The following is a 14,634-nucleotide window of genomic DNA, read 5'->3' as shown; positions in this document are numbered from 1 at the left end:
GCCTACTGGCATTGGCTGGCCAGGTGAGGTCTGCTCTTGGTCTCCCTCAGCAGAGGACCCAAGCTGGATCATCGCCGCCCAGAAGGCCCTGCTTTCCCCACCCCTGTTCCGGAGGGCCAGACCTGCTGGGCCCACAGGAACCCAGGGTTGAGAGGTGGAGTCCCCAGGTCCCCTCCCAAGGGACCCTTTTCTGTTGTGCAGAGGTGTCTGCTGAGGGAGTCTGCCAAGGAAGCTGCCTTTGCATCAGCCTGTGGGAAATGTGGGGCAAGGGCTGTCTTAAGACCAGTCCTGGGGTTCACCAGGGACATCCCCGGGGACTCTGCTGGGGGCTGCAGGGGCTCAGCTCATGGACTGAACACAGACTTCCCTCATGTGTCTGACTCCCTAACTTCCTCGTATTTGCACCCCAAAGACTCCAGCCAGTGTCTGGCACACAGTGGGGTGGATACTCAGTGAATGAATGAGAGAATGCACACACGTGTGGCTGCAGGAGGAGGAGGAGGGCGGGCCAGGGCCGGAGGGTGGCGGCCCCACACCCTAGGAAGGAGCTCTGGCACGGGCAAGGGAGTGGGCATCCCCCTCAGCGCCAGGGGAACAAGTGGCAGGAGGGGCAGGGGCAGGAGGAGGTGGCTGTGGGCCCCACAAGGAGATGGCACTCACCCTACAGTGCCCAAATGCCCTGGAGGTGCTGGGGTCAGACCGAAGGTCTTCAGGCTCTTGCTTCTCCTTCTTGGCTTAGGGTCTCCTCGATGGGTGTCCCAAAAGTCCAAACAGCCCCCCTCCTGGGGGGCCCGGATCAAAAGCCCTGGGCCCTGAGGCTGAACCTTGATGCCCACCGGTGAGGGTCCTCTGCAGGTTTCTTGTGGGACAGGGCAATGTGTGTATGTGCATGTGTGTGTGAGTGCACATGTGAGCGCACATGTGTGCATGTGTGTTTTGTGCAGGGCTGAGCATGGAGTGGGCACAGTGTCATGCAGGGATGGGAACAGGGCGATAATTCCACAACTGACAGATGGCTGTTTGTCCCCTGCCCCCTCCAAGACTGGAGCAACAGAAGAGCAGAAGAGATAAGAGTAAGCAGGTAATGGTTCCCCTGGGACAGAGCCCACCCTGAACAGGTGTTACATGCCCTGAGCCCTGTGGTGAGCACCCTGCAGGGCTTCTGGGGGTACCCAGGGGAGGGAGGGATTGGTGTCACAGCAAGAAGTAGGGCAGAAGCTCTGTAAGCCAAGCAGGGCGGCTGGCAGTGCCAAGCATGGAAGCAGAGCCCAAGGGCAGGTGCACGGCATCCAGGTGGGGAAGGCAGGGGTGCAGGGCAAGCACAGAGGGGGCTGGAGAATGCAGGACCCTGGGCAGGGAGGGGAGAAGGGAGGCGGCAAGGATGCTGCCCTGGGCTTCCGGCCTGACCTATGCCCAGCCCACTAGGAGTTGGGAATGAGGGTTCCCAGGCCACACCCCACAAAACCACCTGCCCCAGCCAGCCCACAGGCTCCCTGCTTTCTCCATGCTCTACCCTAAAGAGCTCTTGCCCTTCACTGCCTGAGTCCCAGGCCCTTTTGCCTCTAGAGGACATCAGCTGCCTTGCAGCCTAACCCTGGCCAAAGGTGAAGGGAACAGGTCCCGGGGGCGCGGCCTCTAGATGCTGGGGAGGCGGGGTCTGACTACCGTTTAGACCACCCAGAGAGGGCCGGAGGAGGCTAAGGGATACAGCCCCAGCCTTATGTGGGGCAGCTCTGAGCTCACGAATGCCTCCACACATAGGCAAGGCAAGGCTTTGGTATCCGAGGGAGGGAGGTGACCCCTCTTTTTGGAAGACCCCCTTCTGAACCTCTTGTTTGTGCAGGGTCTGCCTGGAGCTGGGGCAGCTGCCAGACAATTCGCGCCACAAGGTCCAAGGCAAACAGTCTCCTCTTCCCCATTCACCGGTGTCCTCAGCCAAACTGAACTCCCTGTTCCCAAGCCCCGCCCTTTCCCGGGCCTTGGCCCACAGGCTCCCGCTACCTGCAGTTCCCTCCCATTCATCCCTTCCTGTGTCTGTCTGTCCTTCTCAGCCCTGGCACCATTGTGACCTCAGAGTAATGGGGTCCGGACACCGGTGGGGCTGAGGCATGGTGGGGAGCAGGGGGCAGGCCGGGCACAGGGAGGGGTGGGGTGGGGAGGGGAGCCCTGGTCTCCAAGGGGAGGCAGGGCTGGAAGCCAGGCAGTCCAGGGTTACCTGAGAAAAAGTGAGCCTTGAAGCCCTTTTTGGACACGGTGTTGTCAGACTTAAACTCCACGCGCATATTGTTGTACTGGGAGGTGATGACCTCCGGCTTCTCAGAGCCACAGAACTTGCCGTGCAGCTTAGAGTCTGCGGTGAGCCCACTGCGCACCTCCACGAAGTCGTACTTGCATACCTGCAAGGGGCCCAGCTCTACTGCCCCTTCCAGGGAGCCTTCCTTGACCACTTCCACACCAGGAGGCCCCTATCCTGCTGACCCTTCAAGCTTTAGTTCTCTACTCCCCCACTGGGTGCTCCTGGGGCCCTCAAAGCCCAGGCATCAGCCCCACGCCCTTTACCACTCCGTAGGTTATGACTTGGTGTCCTACCTGCCATGTGTGCTTTCGAGCCTGCCCACTCCTGCACTTGCCAGGCCCCCCTGAGCTCGGAGCAGCCCCCTCCTCTCCATTTGCAGAGCCTTTCTGCTTGGCCTCTTCCAGAGAGGTTGGAGGAGGCACAGAGCCGGGCCCCTGTACCCCACATCTACTGCCCTCCTCAGCTCCAGGGTTGGGGGGCACTTACATCATTGCCCTCTGTCTCGAAGAAGTCGAACTGCAGGGAGATGCGGTACTGGGTGGGGGCCACCAGCTGCCAGATGCAGTTTTTGTTCGGAGGGTACTCCTTGGGCCAGCCAGGGCTGGTGATGGAGCCATTAAGCTTGGTGAGGAAGCCACCACAGGCAGCTGGGGGGACAAGGGAGGTGGCATCACCTGCCAGGAGGCCCCACTGCGGGCAGGGGCCTGAGCCCATGCTGGGGTGCAGTCGGGCGATGGGGGTCTGTGAGTCCCTCAGCCCAGGGGCTCAGGACAGATAGGAGGGGGCAGGCAAGGTGAGGGGCTCCACATGTGACCTGCAAGAGTGAGTAGAGGAGCTGAAGGGATACACATGTGGCCATTTCTGCCTCCTCTGCTAGAGAACAGGACAGGGCTTTGCAGAGCAGAGGGGCACAGGGTGGGAAAGGAGGTTCTGGGAAGCAGAGGGGCTGCTCTGAGACACAGCAAGATCACTTGAGCTGAAGCTACCAGCCTAAAGTGCTGCCACTGGCACCCTGGGGACACACGGAGGCTCAGGGCCTAGCTGAGAACAGTGGTTTCCAAACTGTGGATCTTTACCCTCTGGTGGGTGATGAATGACATCAATTAGCAAGATCAGCATTAGCAAAAGAGAAAAAATAAAACCCCAAAGCCGGTGTGCATCACACTGGGAACAGCTGGGGTTGCAGTCAAAAGCACACCTCTCAACGCAGGAGTTGGGAAGGGTTTGAGGGGACTGTTCCGGTTCCCAGGAAGTGGTCTTTCCGATGCACACAGAAGTGGGCAGGGGTCCGGAGGCAATCCTGGGGCTCTTACCCTCGCAACGGCGCTTGTCTGGGGCCAGCTCATATCCAGGGTCGCAACTGCACTTGTAGCTGCCCAGGGTGTTCAGGCACCGTTGCTCACAGCCCCCACGGTTGGGCCGAGAGCACTCGTCGACCTCTGTGGGAGGAGAAAGGGGGTCACAGAGCCCAGGCCAGGCCTTCTCCTCTGCTGGAGCTTTCTGCCACCACCCCAGCCCCATCGCTAGGGGCAGTCAGCTGGAAGCGTCATTTGCCTGCCCAGCTCTGAGCCCCACTCCCTCCCGTGGCCCCCACATGGCCTTCCTTCTGGGCACCCAAGGCTGGCTGATGGCCACCACTACATCTGTCACTTCTTCAGTTCTTCCACGAAGTTTATGTGGGGGAGAGTGTGACTGCACCCATTTTGCAGAGGAGGACCTACGGCTCAGGGAGAATATCTCACCTGAGGACATATTGATTTAAAAAGCCCCACACTGAAGCCAGGTGTGGTGGCACACACTTGTAATCAGCCCCAGGAGGCTGAGGCAGGAGGATTGTGAATTTGAGGTCAGCCAGGACTACATAGTGAGTTCAAGACCAGCCTGAACTACAGAGTCAGACTTTGTCTGGAAAAAACACTCAAAAAAATCCGCTCTCTGCCTGTTGTCCCCAGAGCACCTACATATAGCCCCTACTCCCCACTGGGGTTAGACTTTGCCCCCAGTCTGCCCTCAGCTCCTTAAGAGCAGGGACCCAGCCTCTTCCTGCCTTCATGGAGTCTCTGTGTTGAACGAGTGAATGAAGAAGAAGGAAGGAAAGATGTGGGCTGGCCACTGGAGGGCACCTTTAAAAAAGTTGACTGCGAAGCCAGCCTTGTTAATGGACCCATCAGAGACAAACTTGAGCCAGAGGCGGCTGGACGTGCTCTTGATGTCGTCCGGCTTCTCATAGCCGCAGTATCGCCCGATGAGGGAGCTGCTCTCGCTGTGCCCGTCACGCACCTCCAAGTAGTCGTAGGCACAGCTGTCGTGGCGCTCGATCTAGGGGACGGGGTGGATCAGAGGAAGGAGCCCTGGCGGTCCCCAGAGGCTGCAGAGGGGTGGGCTGTCTGGGAGGGCAAGAGAGGGTTCGAGGCTCAGAAAGCAGCATCTCTGACTACCTCGAAGGACTGGAACGTGAGGCCCACGTGGAAGCCCTCGGACACCTGGATCCGCCAGATGCAGACCTTGCTGGGCCGGTAGTCATCTGGGTAATTGGGCGACTGGATATGGCCGTTATCCTTTTTCACATCCCCCCCGCAGATGGCTGTGGGACACAGGGTGAGGTGGGAAGCGTGGTCAGCATGCTCTGCCCAGCTTGAGAGCCCCTTCCTGACTCCTCCGGCCTTTCCCGTGGGTCTCCATTGCCCTCCCTGCCAAGCCCACCCATCTCTGCTTGCTCCCTGGAGGACCACAGCTGTGCCTCTCGAGTGCCAGGAAGGAGGGGTTCTAAGTTGCTCAGGGACCTCCTGTCTGACCCCCGCCCCTTCCTCAGTACCTTCATAGACGGCAAAAAAGCCCTTTCCAACCCAGTTGCTGCTGCTTCGGAATTCAACCCAGAGGCGGCTGTCCGTGGACACGATGGGCTCCGGGAGTTTGCCCCCACAGAACCGGCCTACAGATGAATGGACAGAGGAGCCCTGAGACCCGACGCTATCCCCAAGAGGCCCCACATCTCCAGGGAGCTCAGTGCTGGCCCGCAGCCACCCCACTATACATATCCCTGAGACCAAGGACCCGCTGGCTGGCTCCTAGCTCATCCAAGGTCCAGCTTGGCCGAGAAGAAGGAGAGGACACGAGTGAGTGTGTGTCTAGGGGTAAAGGTGGGTCCTGATCACAGCCAACTGCACATGTGTTTCACTGACCTTTTTAAAATACACACTACCGTCATTTCTGACCTCTCCTTGTTTGTCCTCCAAGCAAAGACAAGATGAAGAAATCGACAGAGCCTTCTCTGCACGTGACAGCCTGCTCTCATCAGCAAGCCTTCCTTATTTCACACGGGGGAGGCCCTAGGACCTCAGCGAACCCCAGAACCAGAGGGCTGAGTCAGAAAACAAAACTCAGCAAGGGTCAACGTGAGGGGCCAGGCTGGGTATCTGTGGAACTCTCTGCGGTCAGGCACCGACTGGGAATGATTTGTGTATTCCTAACAAGACTGGGTGTTTCCCAACTTTAGGCAAGGACAGAGGGTGCTGGCCTGGGAATGTTAGTTATAAGAAAGATTCTGCAGTCTTGGAGACACAGCCTGGCTGCAGAGGAAGTGTTGTAATGACAGCTGCCTTGGGTGACTAAGGCGCATGAATGGAGTATCAGAAACTGGAGGGAAAGGGAAAGGTTGGCCAGAACACGTCCCACTTCCTGCACAGGCTGTGGAGCAGACTCCGGCCAGTCCTGGGATCCTCAGGACAACACCCATTTGGGAGAAGGAGCATGCACAGTTCCTCTGGCTTGATGCAGATGCCTCTAGTGACAATAGACGTGATCTGCCCCAATTTCGCATCTGTGACAGGGCCTTCTGTGTCCTGTGGGTTTGACCCACTTAGCCACTCTTGCTCTCCCCTCCGCCTATGGCTCACACACTCTGCCAGGACAAAGTACCCAGGGCACAGGGTCGGGCTGCCACTCCAGGTGTGAAGCCCTCTGAAGTGAGCTAACAGCCAGCCCTGCAGGGTTATAACGAGCTGCTTTTGACCCCGGCTGCACCGTGGGCACCGAGAGCTGGTCACTGCAGACAGAGAATGTGGGGTCTCCGAGATTGCCGCATGAGGATCAGAGCCTAGAGCGGTGGGGATATGCAAAGCAACCTGTCTGCTCTCTGTCCACTCCTATGACTCTCTCGTACTCCAACAGCGATGGCCACCTTCTGAGAGAGGTGAACAGCAGGGATGAGACGTGCCCAAAGTCACGCTGCTAGCTAATGAAGGAGTCAGCCAGGACTAACTACACAGGACTCCAAGTCACGTAGCAGAATGCCTCCCCCAAGTGTTACGCCTGGAGGAAGATGAAGAGCGCTATCATTCTAAGATGGAATCAAAGCCAGGCATGGTGGTGCAAGCATATAAGCCTAGCGCTAAGGAGGCTGAGGCAGGAGGATCACTGTGAGTTTGAGGCCACCCAGGGCTACATAGTTTGGCCTGAACTATATAATGAGACCCCATCTCACAAAAATAAAATAAAAAAGTAAGAATTGGGCGCCAGAGTGGAGAAGTGCAGGGATGGCTTTACCTCGGAGGGGTGCCTTCCTCCAGAAGCCGTCGCGCACCTCCACATAGTCGTACCAGCATAGGCGGCTGCGGTACAGGTCCATGGATGTGAAGTTCAGGATGATCTAGGGTGAGTGGGCAGGAAGAGGGTTACGCTGCACCCACCTCCCAAGGCCAACCACATGACCATGCCAAGGCTAAGAGGTGACCATCTACCAGTTGTAGTCAGCATTGTTCCCAGAGAGGCCAGGCCAGTGCCCGCTGAAAATGCATGTCCGTTGTTGGCATCACAAAACATGAGGGAGGGACCAGGGTCCCTTCCCTGCCTTGCTGTCCCCTAGTAAGGGGACACTGCATTGGATGACCAGCTCCTTTCCCTCCCAGTCAGGATAAATAACAGTCTTTAAGAGCAAACCAGTTTCCCTGGGTGGCATGATGGTACCGGGCATCTAAGGGGATGAAGGTGCCAGAAAGGACAGGCAGCAGGCAGGAAACTGAGTCACCCATGAGCATGTGATTGCTGATCCTGGGAAAGGGAATGTTAACTGCTCAGGGAAAACCACAACTGAATCATTCCCAAGAAAGGGTTTGAGATAAATCTCTGTCCTCGAGGAGCTGAGGGCAGAGAGATAAGACCCGAAGCGTGAATAAATATGTGGTTAAAAGAACTTAGGCTCCAGCCTTGCTTGAGTCTGGGTTTGAATCTCAGCCTCGCATTTCCTGCTGGAAGTTCTTGGACATTCACCCTGCCGGAGCCTCTGGCCCTGCCCTAGCAGTTCCCGGGGACAGGCTCTGTCCTCAGTGGCTCCTGGGTAGCAGGCTCCTCCCTCATCATCAGCCCTCGCACTCCTAATACCCAGCAGCCAGCAGTGAACCCTTGGGAGCACCCAGAATGAGCCCCAAGCCTGCTCTGAGACCTGCAGGTGTGTGCAGGGGACACGCAGGGGTCCGAGGGCCTTTCCCACACAGTGCAGAGGGGACAGCAGGTCTGCCTCCCCTCTGCCTTACTGGACAGTTAGGAAGCACACAGAATGGAGGCCGGTGCCGGCACCTGCTGTCTGTGTCAGGGTCAGTGCCATTCTTGGTCAAGGAAGAGCTTCCGGCTCCTGATCTCAACACTGGCTGATCGGGATGTGCACCTAGGCAACCCTGCTACCTCCTGGCCCCTTGTTCTGTGACATCCTCTCCCTACAGCCCTCACGCCCCAGCACACCGTGCCCTCGGCCCTGACTCCCGGATGAGCCCGTGCTCCTCCATAACCTCCATCCCCAGGACGCGCTGTGCATCCCTGTTCCCAGTCACTCCCACCTCACTCTCCCAACAGCTCTCCCTGTGACCCTGAGTGCCCCGGGCCTGTGGGGCACTTTTGTCACTCTTACTCTGCCTGCTCACTCCCATCCTACACCCCTCCTTCTTTTCTCCTTTCTTAGGTTTGTTTTTTGTTTTTTTTTTTTGGTAATAGGAATGGAACTCAAGGTCTCAAGCTTGCCGGGCAGGCATTGCACCGCTGAGCTATATCGCAGCCTTCTTAATTTCTGTTTGTTTTTGTTCTTTTGAGACGGGATCTTGCTTATGTAGTTCAGGCTGGCCTTGGACTCACTATGCAGCCCAAGCTGGCCTCAAACTCAGAGATATCCTGCCTCAGCCTCCCAAGTTCTGATATTCCAGGAATGCGCGGCCATTTCTGGCTTGTTTTGTTTCTTTAATTCCCACATCAATTTAAATACATTTATACTTGGGAATATTTTATTAATTGTGATGCCCTCAGATATAATTAGAATCACATTTTTGGAAAGCAAGCTGTATGTGACTCTTGATTTTAACTAATCATCATTAAAAGTGGTTGATATTATTGCTGTTCTTGTTGTTACGATGAGTCCTAGCATTTTCCAATACTGAAGTTGAAAATCTATTCTAGCCAGACAGTGTCTCATTACCTGGCCTTTTATCTTTTCAGAAAATGACCAGATGTGACCACAGAGAAGGCAGCAAACCCGCGCACAGCCTGTCAACCCCTCCCCACACACGGCCCGACTCCCTCGCTCCTCCTCTCTGCTCTGTACTCACCTGAAAACCAGGGACACCCACCATAATGCCTCCTGGGCCTTACCCAGAGGGCCACATACCCAGAGCAACTCAGATCCCATCTCCCCTATTCAACATCCTTTAATGCATACAACTCAGAGGAAAATCCAAAGTCCTCACCATGAAGGACATTTATCATCTGGTCCCGTTACCTCTCTGATGCCATTTCCCCACGCTCCTTGCTCACTTGGCTCCAGCCACACTGACCTTGCCCATCCTTAGACATCTTCAGACACACCAAGCTGACCTCAGGGCCTTTGCATTTGCTAACTGGGAGCTCCTCCCAGCTGTGTGCCATGTGCACCCTCACTTCCTGGTTTCTGTCACTCTTTGATACAAATGAGCCCTTCCTTGACCATCCATCCCACAAGAATCAGCTGATGCCCCCAACACTTATCAGCATCCAACGCCTACACAATGACTTGTTTATCTGCGTATTGGCTGCCTCTCCTCACCCTGCTCTGAAATCTAAAGAGAACTTCATTTCTTTAATTCGACCCCAGATTTGAAACATGGCACGTACTTGGTGCTTGAATGTAATTTTGCCTTTAGGAATCTACTCCACAGACAAGCTCGCCTAAGTGTATAAAGGTGGAAATCTAAAGGTATTTATTAGCTGGGCATGGTGGTACATAACTGTAAGGTAGCACTCAGAAGGCTGAAGCAGGAGGATCACAGAGTTCGAACTGCCTATCAAAAATGAAAACCAGAGGGCGGGGATTTAGCTCAGTGGTTCCACCACCTGCCTCTCGAGCACAAGGACCCAAGTTCGATCCCTGCTACAAAAAAAAAAAAAAAAAAAAAAAAAAGAATGAAAACCTGAACAAACTTAAATGTACAGACCTGCAGGGGGTGAGTGAAAAATTAACTGAGGGGAAATTAAAATGACAGAATGCTAAGCAGCATGGAAAGGAAGTAAATCTCTATGAGCAGACACAGAATGGGGACATTATTCATTGTTAAGGGCAAGCCAGCTGCAGAAGATATGTGAGTGTGTTTAAGTCAGGGCCTAGAAGGGCACGCGGAAGGGCTCCCAATGCTTAGTTACCGCTAACAAGTGGGATCCGGAGGAATATCAAGCAGGGGAATACTCACTTCTTTTACTTATGTACTTCTTCTAGACAGTTCAAAAATTTTACATGTACTTTTTAAAAATTTCACAAATGACAAAAATATCTTGAAAAGGGATGCTGGCCAAACATGCCAGCAATTCCACTGCTGTGGGGACTGAAGCAGGAGGACCGCAAGTTCAAGAACAGCTTGGGACCAGGCGCGGTGGTGCACACCTGTAATCCCAGCACTCAGGAGGCTGGGGCAGGCGGATCGCTGTGAGTTCAAATCCAGCCTGGGCTACATAGTAAGTTTCAGGTCAGTCTCAACTACATAGTGAGACCCTGTCTCAAAAAACAAAAAACCAAAAAGCAAACAAACAAAAAACAACAGCTTGGGTAACTGCTAAAAGTTAAAGAAAGGAGCTAGAGATGTAGCTCAGTGTGAAGGCCCTGGGTTCAACCCCCACTACCAAAAAACGTCTGGATGGAAGAAGGGATTCAGAAGGCCCCATGAGGGTACCCTGGCCCCCAACGTCACCCCCTCCATTTGCCTTCCCATGGCTCCAGGCTGCCGAGGGGCAGGAGGAAGCGACGGCTCCTCACTTAAGGAAAGGACTTGAGCTGATGGTGAGAAGCGCCCTCCAGAGGCACAGCGCGGGCTATTGGGACTAGAAGTGTCTAACTACGGACTCCACTCATATAGAAACAGCTGTGCTGTGGTGTAGGGGCACTGCCCTCCGCCAAAGAAAACCTGGCCATCTCCACCACTTCCTGGCTGGGGACTTTCATCCTGAGATGTGGCTTCCGGGAGCCTCAGAATCCTTGCCTAAAAGGTGGAGGTGGCCACAATGGTTGCCTTGGGGAGTGTGGAGATTAAATGACATGTGGGGAACAGCATCTCCTATTGCACCTGCCCGTGACAAATGTCTCCTTGTGCATGCTGGATTCGCCAGGGAAAGAATGATACAACACTTGGCTTCTCAGGACACGCAGGGGCGGCCTGTGCTGTGAACCACGTCACCCTGGCCCATTCACTGTCTGGCCTCCGTGTGGCCTCTGTGCCTGACCGTAGTCACCTCACTGAACTCCCGGACACCCGTTTCCTTATTTGAAAGAGGGTGATGACTATAAGACCTGCCTCATAGGGCTTAGGGGAATTTAATTAGTATGCGTAAGATTTATAGGGTCTGGTATGTGGTAATCAGCCACTAAATGTGAATTTTAGTTAACCCAAGATAGTTTGATTTTTTTTTTCCCAGTATTGGGGATTAAACCCAGGGTCTTTGCACTGAGCTATACCCCACCCCTTTTTTTCATTTTTTATTTTGAGACAAGGTATTGCTAAGTTGCCTGGGCTGGGTTCCAACTTGAGAACCTCCTGCCTCACTTCCCAGGGTGCTGGGATTAGAGGCATGCTCCACCATGCTCACCTAAGATGTCTGGATATTTGAAATGCCTCAGACCAGAATCCTAAAAGTGGAGCAGGGTAAGTAGGGGAACCAGGGAAGTCGGCCAAGATTTACTCATTCAATATATCAGAAATATAGGCTGCTTAACAATAGCTCATATTGTTTGAATTCTCACTATGTGCTAGGTACTACTCTAAGCATTTTTCTTTTGTGTAATACTCATGAACCCCATAAAGAATGTATCATCATCAGGCCTATTTTACAGGTAGGAAAACAAAAGCACAGAGAGGTTAAGCAACTTCCCCAAGATCACTCAGCTGGTAGACAGCACTGCTGGAAATCAGATTCCGGCACTCTGGCTCCCAAACTTAGGTCCTCCAAACCTTCCATGAGGCCTGCCTGGGCCTGCTGGCTAATTCTGACCAGTAGCTGTGCTAAGACCAAGTGTCTACTTCCCTGCATCCTCAGAGCACCACACCCTCCAGCACCAAGAAGCAGGGACCTAGGGGAGGGTCCAGCACAAACTTTGCCAAGAGGGAGTGACCACCCCTATCTGGTGGGCGGCTGGGGCAGGGTGGAGAGGCATCAGCAAGAGGAGGAGGAATCTGGGCTGGACCCTGAAGAATAGGCAGGATTCCAGAAGGCAGGAATGGGAATGAGGGTGGACACGCCAGCTCTTATCTTCTTGGCTACTCAGTAAAATCTGCCCGTTGGCCATGGGCTGCTCCTCAAAATACTCTCATCCTCCTAAAAACGGCTTCATTGCCTGGGAACCACTGCGAGTCCTTGGGTCAACTGCTAATTTCATCAGTGGAGACCTGGAGATCCTAAAAGAAGGCTTTCATACTAGGCCTGGGGGCGCACGCCTGTAATCCCAGAACTCAGGAGGCTGAGGCAAAAGATGTTCTTGAGTCTGAGGCCAGCCTGGGCTACACAGTGAGTTCCAGGCCAGCCTGGACTACATAGCAAGACCCTGTTTCTAAAAAAGGGCTTGCAAAGGGACTGTTTCTTGTGCTTGACACATTCACAATATGCATAACTGTGCAAGATTCACCTATTATTCACATTTCTGGCACTAAGCTGAGCATTGCTAAGTGAATGCAGAAAAAGAACCTACCAGCAGCCAAGTCAGGTGTCAAAGTCCAGCCACTAAAGCAGGAGGCTTTATTTAAAGTTAACTTTTGAAAGATCACAGCCTTTGGCATCAGATAATCTAGAACTAAATGCTGGACCTATTGCTACTATCTGTGTAAACTCGGACAGATTCATCCCAGCACTTTGAGTCTCACTCTCCTCCTTACTTGTAAAATTGTTGTGGGGAATGAAGAGCTTGTATATATAAGATATTCAATACTTTGCCTGGCACATAGTTGTTATAATAACAAAGCTAGGGCACAGTCAGTTCAGAAATGGCAAAAAGATCGCTTTTTTTTTTTTTTAAACTTAATTTTGGTAGTGCTTGGGATTGAACCCAGGGCCTTACACATGCTTGGCAAGCACTCTGCTGATTTATGTCCCCAGCTTTTTTTAAAGTCTGAGACAAGGTCCGGCCAAGTCACTAAATTGCCCAGGCTGGGCTCAAATTTGCAATCCTCCTGCTTCCGCCTCCCAAGCAGCTGGGATTACAGGTGTGGGCCACCATGTTAGACCATGTTCGATTGTAATTTTTTTTTTTTTTTTTTTGAGACAGGGTCTTGCTTAGTTCAGGATGACCTTGAACACATGGTGATCCTTCTACCTCAGCCTCCCAAGTACCGGGATTACAGGTATGTGCCACTACATCCAGCAAGCTTGTAATTTTTAAGTGGGATTCAAGAGAATACTAACACAGAAAGTAGCATTATTATTTGGTCACCAGCCCCTTGGGGTCCCCGAATATCTGCAGACCCTTTTCATATAAATATCCCCAGGGTGTCATCCTAGGTCCACGTACAACTCCACTAGTTTTTATTCGATTCATTTCTACAAACTCACATTGACTAATCTGGAATTTTTATCCCTGGCCCACTTCTCCCTCTGGAGCTCTGGGAAGGTTCTGAAAAAGGATGGGCATCTTGTGGGATTTACAGAGGGAACAGGCTCAAAAAAGAGAAAAGCTCCTGGGCAGGGCTATGCATCTCCTGAAGAGACAGGGGCAGTCTGTGCAGTCAGGGATAACGACGAGGAAGCTGATCCTGACCAGGCTCTCTTACTCTGCTCACTGAGCCGAACTCCAAACAGGAAAGAGCAACGCTCCACCTGACTCTGTGCTCCTTGGAGCCAGGGCTGTCTCGGGCATCTGCTTGTCCCCATGACTTGCCTACCATGGGGCACATAGTTTGCTAATGGGCACCAAAGGATTGTTGTGATACCACCAGGCTTTACAGCACCATTGTATTACAACTAGACCTGCATGGCATCATCTATGTTTTGTTTGTTTGTTTTTTGATTTGTTTTGTTTTGTTTTGTTTTTTGAGACAGGGTCTCACTATGAGGCTAGGAACTCACTCTGTAGCCTAGGCTGGTCTCGAACTCACAGTGATCCTCCTGCCTCAGCCTCCCGAGTGCTGGGATCACAGGTGTGCGCTACCACACCCGGCTGATCCTTGATAATTAAAGCCAAAACAAGCTGTGCATGGTGACACACACTGTGTAATCCTTGCTACTTGAAAGACTGAGGCAGGAGGATTGTAGGCTTGAGTCTAGCCTGGGCAATTTACTGAGACCTTGTCTCAAAAGTAGCATTTCACAAAAAAAGAGGGATGAGGCTGGGGATGTAGGGTAGGGTTCTTTCCTAATGTGTGAGTGTGTGAGGCATTGGGTTTCATCCCTAGCAAAAAGAAAAAAAAAAAAAAAAGAAAGAAACACACATAACAAAATGAACACGGGCCTGGCCAATCGTATGTTCAGTGTTTGTTGTTATTATCTGTGAGTGAGTTTCCAAAGGCTGGAGTAGCAAGGGACTCCTGGGAGAGGGATGAGGTGGCCAGGACCCAGCCCATTCAAATCAGCAAAAAAGGCTGCAATTTTAAGTGAGATTTGGAACAAGAAGAACAGAAGAGATGGGCTCACTTTTGAGAGAAGATGGTAGCATGCAACCGGGAGAGAGAAGCACTCCATTCTCAATAAAGGTGAGAATCACCTTCAGATTGCAAAAAATAAAAATAAGCATTGTTTGGAAAGGAAATGGAAGCTGCTTGCCAGGACAGCGGAGTCAGCGAGCACCTCTCTAAGTTGGCTTTTTGTCTCTAGGATCACAAATGACATCAGAGGACAGTCAAATAACTTGC

At 53.1% G+C, this 14,634-nt stretch overlaps 1 protein-coding gene across 3 annotated transcripts in view; it reads right to left on the bottom strand.

Annotated features, from left to right (window-relative positions):
- Bmp1 (bone morphogenetic protein 1) overlaps positions 1 to 14,634 on the bottom strand; it is a 40,274-nt gene that overhangs the window by 9,741 nt on the left and 15,899 nt on the right. For all 3 annotated transcript variants that reach the window (XM_033765475.1, XM_033765477.1, XM_033765476.1), the window contains 7 exons: positions 6,842 to 6,944; positions 5,112 to 5,228; positions 4,735 to 4,880; positions 4,420 to 4,615; positions 3,610 to 3,735; positions 2,783 to 2,943; positions 2,216 to 2,396 (listed from right to left, as the gene is read on the bottom strand). In XM_033765475.1, coding sequence (XP_033621366.1) covers positions 2,216 to 2,396; positions 2,783 to 2,943; positions 3,610 to 3,735; positions 4,420 to 4,615; positions 4,735 to 4,880; positions 5,112 to 5,228; positions 6,842 to 6,944 — 1,030 coding nt within the window. The remainder of the gene's footprint in view (positions 1 to 2,215; positions 2,397 to 2,782; positions 2,944 to 3,609; positions 3,736 to 4,419; positions 4,616 to 4,734; positions 4,881 to 5,111; positions 5,229 to 6,841; positions 6,945 to 14,634) is intronic.

Source organism: Fukomys damarensis, unplaced genomic scaffold (assembly GCF_012274545.1).
Source record: "Fukomys damarensis isolate Sample0158 unplaced genomic scaffold, DMR_v1.0_HiC HiC_scaffold_18, whole genome shotgun sequence".
In the NCBI taxonomy this organism is placed as follows: domain Eukaryota; kingdom Metazoa; phylum Chordata; class Mammalia; order Rodentia; family Bathyergidae; genus Fukomys; species Fukomys damarensis.
Note: the sequence above shows the minus strand (reverse complement) of the source record. Positions and strands in the feature narration are given on the sequence as shown.